At 40.9% G+C, this 7777-nt stretch overlaps 1 protein-coding gene across 2 annotated transcripts in view; it reads left to right on the forward strand.

Annotated features, from left to right (window-relative positions):
* The first annotated feature begins 6233 nt into the window (after window positions 1-6233).
* LOC109933031 (tumor necrosis factor receptor superfamily member 11B-like) overlaps window positions 6234-7777 on the forward strand; it is an 18350-nt gene continuing 16806 nt past the window's right edge. Inside the window, exon 1 of one of the 2 annotated variants that reach the window (XM_020532052.2) lies at window positions 6234-6521. In XM_020532052.2, the coding sequence (XP_020387641.2) occupies window positions 6504-6521 (18 nt within the window). In that variant the 5' untranslated portion in view covers window positions 6234-6503. The other variant, XM_048595896.1, reaches the window with a different exon arrangement.

The following is a 7777-nucleotide window of genomic DNA, read 5'->3' on the forward strand; positions in this document are numbered from 1 at the left end:
ATCTGCCGAAGCTATCTCATGTCCCCTTTTTGCACTCTTGATTTCCCTCTTGAGTACACTTCTACTGCCATTGTATTCTTCTAGGGATTCACTCAATCCCTGCTGTCTATATCTGACACATGCTTCCTTTTTCTTGATCAGACCCTCAATTTCTCTCCTCACCCAGCATTCCTCACACCTACCAGCTGTGCCCTTCACACTAATAGGAACATATAGTCTCTGAACTCACCCTGTAGACATAATCATCAGGAACACTGAAATCCTTCCTAATCTCTGGCAGGGAGAGCACATCACTCTTCTAAATGCCATCTTTGCACGCTAACAATCCAGACTCAGAGAAAATAGCAGTCTTAGTGCTCTAAAAACACAGCTCCAGGATAACTTAGTACCTATGTTTTAATCTAAAAAAAGGTTTAATCAAGAGACAGATCTCAAAAAAGCAAATGTAATATAAAAATTCCCTACTCTCGCGGTTGTAGATTTACAAAAACAAACAGATTAAAGATTTATAAGACTTAAGAAAACTTATCCCCAGTGATGAGTAGCTCTGATAATGAGGTGTCTTCAAGGTCAGTTTAGACAATTTCCAAAGACTTAACTATATCATTCAACTTATGTTGGCACCAAAGTATGACTCTTTTCTCCCCTTCTTCCAAATATAGAGATATTCCCTCAAACCATTATGCATCATACAACATAACAAACATATTAGTTATTCTCTGCCCTGACATGGCATTGCCAGTAATGTATGTGGATTAGTCAGCAACCAATAAGTGTTTCTTTTACTGTAGTTTACCCTCCATGCAATACAAAGCATAGCATAAGTGAACTTTCTGATGCAATAAATTTTTGGCCAATTTTCAACAAACAATAATTCCACCCTTTCCAAACACTTTTGCTGAGTGTCTGGATATGCTTCCTGTAGTCTCTTGCTGTGGTCTCTCCAAGTGCTCATGAAACCTATATTTGCAGGACATGGTTTGCTCGTTGTGTTGTAAAGAAGATTCACAATGGTCGTCTCTCAATCCTATTATGGAGCCATTTCTGGCTCAAATTACAACAGGTTCCCTTGGATGTCTGCTTCAGTTTCACTTGTGTGATATCCTTAATTAAAATATCAAAAATAATATCCAGAGACTCAATCTGAAAACTATGCATATTCTGTCAAGAGCCTGGTCTTGCTTCTGTGTTCAAACAGCATGGTACTATGAAAGGGATGGTTGGAGCCATGTCATGTGCTGCTGTCATAGAAATGAGACTTTTTGCTGGCTTGGCCTTCGTCATTTCCTCCTCTTGTGGTATCTATTGCTTTATTGTACGTGCAAGAGAAGAAAATAGTAGCTGTAAATATTTAAGTTTCAGCATCTCAGGATTAAATAAGCAATGAAGAAATTTAAACAATAAAAACAAAAAAAAGTGCAGGAAATACTCACTATATCAAGTAGCAACTTTGGAGGTAAACAGAGTTAACGTTGTGGTAATGATGACCTATCCACCATTTCTGATGCAAGGTCACTTACGTAGTCCCGGGACCCTTCTTCTTCCGCGGACTCATCTCAGTGCTTTACCAGCAGCAGCCTCTGTTTCTGGACTGGCACTGCTGCTGGGTTTAGAAAAGCTTTTGGTCACTGATTCCAGCAGCTATCAGCAGCGGGATGTCTACGCTGTGGTCTCTGATCTCAGGGGAAGGCTCCCCTGGCTGGCCTCTTAGAAGCCTGAGTGACATAGGGTGAGCAGGTTTACCCATAGAGAGGCATTGATGACTGTGTAATTGGAAACAAGCCCACTGTCACCTCAACAAGATCCTGTGCATAATGTGGGATGTTTTGGATTTCAGTGTGACTTAGGAACAGAGGGTGATAGATAGTGACTTTAGTTTTTTTTTACTTTATTGACTTCTCTTGGATTACATATAATCAATTTCTTATTAAGGGGTCTTTAACCATGAAATGCATGTAAACCATTATTTCAAGCTTCAGTGGCTGAGTCTTATAAAAAGTTCATGTATGCCCAGGAGAACCAATTGGCTTTCCACATCTACAAGCTGAAACAGATTTTTGCCAGGATTTGCCTGCACTTAAATCCAGTTTATGACCAGTTTCATCCATCATTTTATTCTTAACCCATTATCAAGGTCTTTTTAATTCTTATTTTTCTCTCACAGGGTCATCACAACCTCAGTTAACGTTCTCCCTTCATAAATTGGAAAGATGGTACACGGTTAAAATGATACATTTAAACAATACTCCATTTTGTAATGTTGTACAGGCGGTTCTTCTATAACCCGATAGTTATGTTCCTGTGCAACATCATGTTATAGAAAATTGCACTTTAGAAATAATGGGGCCTATGGGAAAAGCAGGGTTAGGGACAGACCGCCAAAAAACTCACTCAAAATCACACAAAAATCACTCAAAAGCCTAACACAAAGGATAGCAAAGTTTGAATCAATGTTTAATTCATATCTAATAATGAAATAAAAGTAAATTTAATAACATATCTTGAAAAAATGGCAATATGACTTGAGGGGAGGATGTTTTGAGGTTGCTCTGTCATTAATGCAGGGGCTGAGGGTCATCAACATCATCACCTTCAGGTGCAGTTGTGGTTGCAGGGTTAGGGCGAAAAATAGTTAATCCAGAAGTGGGTGGCTGTGGTTCATTGTCTTCTGGCTGTTTCTTGGGGGTTGGCTTAAAAAAGACATCCAGTTTTTGCTGCTTTGCCCTTTTTCTGTTTTCATGAAGAAGCTGTTCATAGGGATGCCAAATAAGATCTTAGCGACAACCTGCTAACCTGCTGCATTCTGCATTGTAATCGTCGTCCTCTGAGAGCTGCAACTGCTTCTCAGTTTTCTTCAGGATAGAAGACAATACAGAAATGGAAAGCTCTCAAGGAACTGCATTCTGGATTCATCTTCTTCATCTCCAGCTTCCACTTCCCCCTCAGCGACAAGTTGCTGTAGATCAGCTGTAGAGAGGTCTTCACAGTGGGACTCAAGCAGCTCTTCAACATCCTCATTCTCCACTTCTGCTAATCGAACTTGTTTTGCAAGATCAACACAATGTTCTTTGATTCTTGGGAGCTGCTCTGATGGATCAAAGCCTTTACAATCTTGAAAACAATCTGGGAGAAGCTCCCGCCAAACTGCATGCAAGTAGCCCTTACTGACATCACCCCAGGCTTCCATGATAATGTCAATAGCATTCATGATGTTAAAGCTCTTCCAAAATTGAAGAGCACAGGACAAAGCCCGCAAATGATTATGTGATGTCGACACGTACTCCTCTGTGCATCAATGGAATCGCGTTATAGCCAACACATGTTCACATTTTAGAAATAGCATTCCCCTATTCATCAGTCGCATTATAGCCAATTTGCATTGCTGGAATATGTCTCAGAGCAGAATCCCCGAGATACCTAGAAGTTTTCCGGGAAGGTCTAGGGACTATTACACGAGCCAAGGCTACCTTGCATGTTGGCCCGGAAGCAATTCCATGATTCTGCAAGGCCCGCTCAGTGCCATTTGCCTCATACAAAAGGCAGCCAAAGCAATAATTTCTTGTCTAGCTCCTGAGGAGATAGAATCTGTAAAATGTGTTTTAGCTCTTGTGTGTGATGCGAGGATCTGAGATTACAAATAACACAAACCAGATGAGTATAATGAGCAGGTCCACTATCAGATGATAACTGGTTAGCCAGATATAGAAAAAAATCAGTTAAGTCACACAAGGAACAGGGAAAAAATACAGATCTACTTTAACTCATGCTTTCCAGCACTACTATGTTAATACATTCAGCATTGAAGATTTAATCCACGGATTCTGAGGTAGCCTACATGGACTCATGATATCAACAGAGCTTGTTCCAAAGCTTAATATCTTAGAACATTGGACTTCCCCAAATAAGAAATCACTATAGCAGAGGATTGTGGTGAGGCCTTAGTTGAGGTTTAGTGTTGACCTTTGTGAGCTATATGGCTGTACAATTCACTGTGTGTCATTCCATAGTTAATTGAAGAAAGCAGCCAGCTTCACTCTGGTTTAAAAAGTCACATTCTGAAAGGCCTCATTGAAAAGTTTGAGAGATTCAAAATGGGTAACCGTCCACTATTCATATCACAGAGTCATTGGCCCGGATTCTGGTGAAGATAATAGTCAAACCAAGAATCTCAGTTCCCTAAAGTATTCACAGTATCAAAGGAATGTTATGGCACAGAAGGAAGCCATTTAGTCCATCATGTGTGACTGGCTCTCTCAATGAGCACCATGGCTTAGTGCCATTCTCCTGTCTTTTTCCCAAATCCTTGCAAATTATTTCTGTTTAAATAATCATCCAATGTACTCTTGAATGCCTCAACTAAAGCCACCTCCACTACACATCCAGGCAGTCCATTCCTGACCCAATTGACAGGGGCCCAGGTTCAATTCCAGCCTTGAGTGACTGTCCATCTAGAGTTCTTCTCGTGTCTTCGTAGGTTTCTTACGGGTGGTCCGGTTTCATCCCACAACTCAAAGATGTGTAGGTTAGGTGGACTGGCTGTGCTAAATTGTCCCCTAGTGCCCAGGGATATGTAGGCTAGGTTGGTTAGCCATGGGAAATGAGGGGTTATAGGGATACAGTTGGGGGATGATTCTGGATATGATGCTCTTCGGAAGGTTGGTGCAGACCCGATGGGCCGCGTGGCCTCTTTCCACACTGTAGGGATTCCACGATTCTGTGTTTAAAAAAAAATTCTCACCTCACAATTGCTTCTTTGCAAATTTTAATTCTGTATCCTTCCATTCTTAATCCTTTTATGAGCTGGAACAATTTCTCCCAAGGTACTTTATCTAGCCCCTCATGATGTTGAAAACTTCCATTTGATCTTCACTTAGCATCCAAGAAGAACAGTACAAGCATCTCCAGTTCATCCTCTTCCTGAACTTTCTCATATCTGGAATCATGCTTGTAAATTTCTTCTGCAGTCACTCCAGTGCGTTCATTTCCTTCCGATAGTGTGGTGCATAGAACTGTATATAATTCCCAGCTGAGGTTTCATAAGTATCACACGTTATCCTTTGCTCTTATATTACAGATGCACGCACAAGCGTGCACTCTAGAAGCTACAACGTGCAAATCACATACCACAGGAATCACATTCGACTAAATAATGAGTTGCTTATAAGCAACATAGCTGAAATCGAGAATAATTCTCAACCACAGCCTGGTGTATAGGCACTGATCATAAACCTGGAAGACAACATCATATTTCAGTCTAATATGAACAAAATCTTATCAATTTAGTCTCTGCTACAATGCTTGGATCATTTTCATGTTTGGACACCAACTGTCTGTACAGCACACGCAATGCTCCTGTTTTACCATAATAAACTGATTACCAGTTGCCTCCATAGGCCCATAAGATATAAGAGCAAAATTACATTAGGCTTTTGATCCTTATTGTTACAAAGCTATTTATTATTTTTTGAGTTGCATTAGAATCTGTGGAACTTCCTGCGTGTGTTGTTAACATTCCACTCCCTCTTAATCACTGTCCCAGGTATGCTGAGGCTAATCCAAAGGCATTGAAGATTTTAAAGATCCCAACCTAAGACTGATGCTTTTAATGAAGTATAACAGCAGCATAAACTTATAATAGGTGCCTGTGGTACAGTGTAGTGACCACTGCCACTCAACTAGAGATTTGGGTTCAAACTCCAAATACTATGAAAAAGTGTCTGAACAGCTTGGCTGACAATTCTAAAATGCTAACAGGAGAAATATTTATTCACGTTGATTATTAGCTTGCACTGACGTTTCCTAATTGAAGGATACACACATAAAAGTGAATAACTTTGAAAGTGAGAATTGAGATTCATTCTCCCTGCTGCAGAATGACAAATACTTGCCTCCATCCCATCAAAGAGTTTTTTAAGCATATAGATTGTCTGTTCTATTCACAGATGCTGTCTAATTTGCTCTGTGATAACAACACGTTCCTGTTCCACAATGGGCAGCAACAGCGACGTTTTACACTAAAATCCGATGGAACATCACCTGATATATTGTAACTGAATGCTCTGGGCCAGACCTGGTGCGCTGGAGACAGGAGCAATTACTTTTCACGGAAAAAAAATCTGAAATATATTAGAACGTAAAAAAGTGTACATTCATGTCTTGTGCACGTGTTCTTTTATGAACCTTTTAGTTGCGATGAAACCACTATCTTGATGGCATAAGGGTTAGGGCTTTCAAGTCTGATTCAACTTTTTTTTAAAATATGGATGAATCAGGAACCCGTTGTCAGATTATGACAGAACAGTTTGCCATTGTTTTCTTTGATTTTGGATTGTCTAATTGATGAGTTCAGAATTAAAGAGGAAACTGGCTGGATCTTTAGAAGGGCGTCTCAAAGACATGAGGAATTCCCCCTCGCGATCATCCAGCCTTTAAACTCCCTGCAGATCGATGCCAAACCCAGCTCAAACGAGCAGCACATCAAAGGACCAGTCCCAGCCACTGAGATGAAACGCAGCAAAGCGGTGAGTACAGATGAGAGAGAAAGAGCGATGCGGGAGCCGGAGAATAATGCAATTCGCGTACGATACCGGCATTTTAACAATTTAAAACAAAAAACAGTGGAGAGCGAGAAGTGATCATTATTCGGGGTGCCGAATAAGGATTCCACTGTTTTGATCGACGAGATGATAGCGGACGAGAAAGTTGGATGGAAGATAGACAGGTGCCTCTTTGTGTTCGGTGTAAACTAACAGAAACACAATCAGTTCCAACATTATGTGTGATTGGTACTTAGCAACCTGGGTGCTTGTGACACCAAGGAGTGATTAGAGCATGAAAATCTATTGGCGAGTTCAAATGTTACAGTCTGCCGAAATATTGAGCAGTTTCTAACAATGCGGGACACAGATTCTGATTAGCAATGCTCATTTTAACATGCCGGTTTTATATTCCGGTTATTAAAACGGTATTAGCTGTCTAAACATGCAACTCAGAGAGAGAAAAAAAAGATATATCCACAGCCGAATGACTGGAAAATATAGCCTACAGCTTTGGGGTCAAAATTTTCTATTCGTTATTCATTTGTGTTATTTTAATGTTTCCACATTACAGTGGTCACCATATTTGTAAGAAAGTGTTTCAAGACTGTAAAGCACTTTTGAGTTGCTCGATGATTGAGAAGAGCATTATATAAATATTTTGTTTACATTCTTAATTACTTCGGCAGGGTTTGATCTGGCATGTGTACCCACATCGAAATTCATGCTGGAAGGGTTGTAGCGACGTCTATATAAAATCAAGTAAGATGTTCGATAAGCAAAGAACTCGGTAGCTGGAAATATAAAACCCAAGCACAAACTGCTGGAGAAACTGAGCATCTGTAGAGAAACAGAGTGTTGCCAGACCTATTCAGTTTCTCCAGCGATTTCTGTTTTTGTTGCAAACATGGAATCCAACGGACTGCATTGAGTTCAAAACATCTCCCGGCTGGCTAAGAGACAACAAGGTGCAGGGCTGGATGAACACAGCAGGCCAAGCAGCATCATAGGAGCAGAGAGGCTGACGTTTCGGGCCTAGACCCTTCATCAGAAAAGGGGGAGGGGAAGGGGGTTTTGAAATAAATAGGGAGAGAGTGGGAGGCGGATAGAAGAGGGATAGAGGAGAGGATAGGTGGAGAGGAAACAAACAGGTCGAAGAGGCGGGGATGGGGCCAGGAAAGGTGAGTGTAGGTAGGGAGTTAGGAAGGGGATAGGTCAGTCCAGGGAGGACGGACAGGTCA

The sequence above is a fragment of the Rhincodon typus genome, chromosome 4 (assembly GCF_021869965.1).
Source record: "Rhincodon typus isolate 14 chromosome 4, sRhiTyp1.1, whole genome shotgun sequence".
Taxonomy (NCBI): domain Eukaryota; kingdom Metazoa; phylum Chordata; class Chondrichthyes; order Orectolobiformes; family Rhincodontidae; genus Rhincodon; species Rhincodon typus.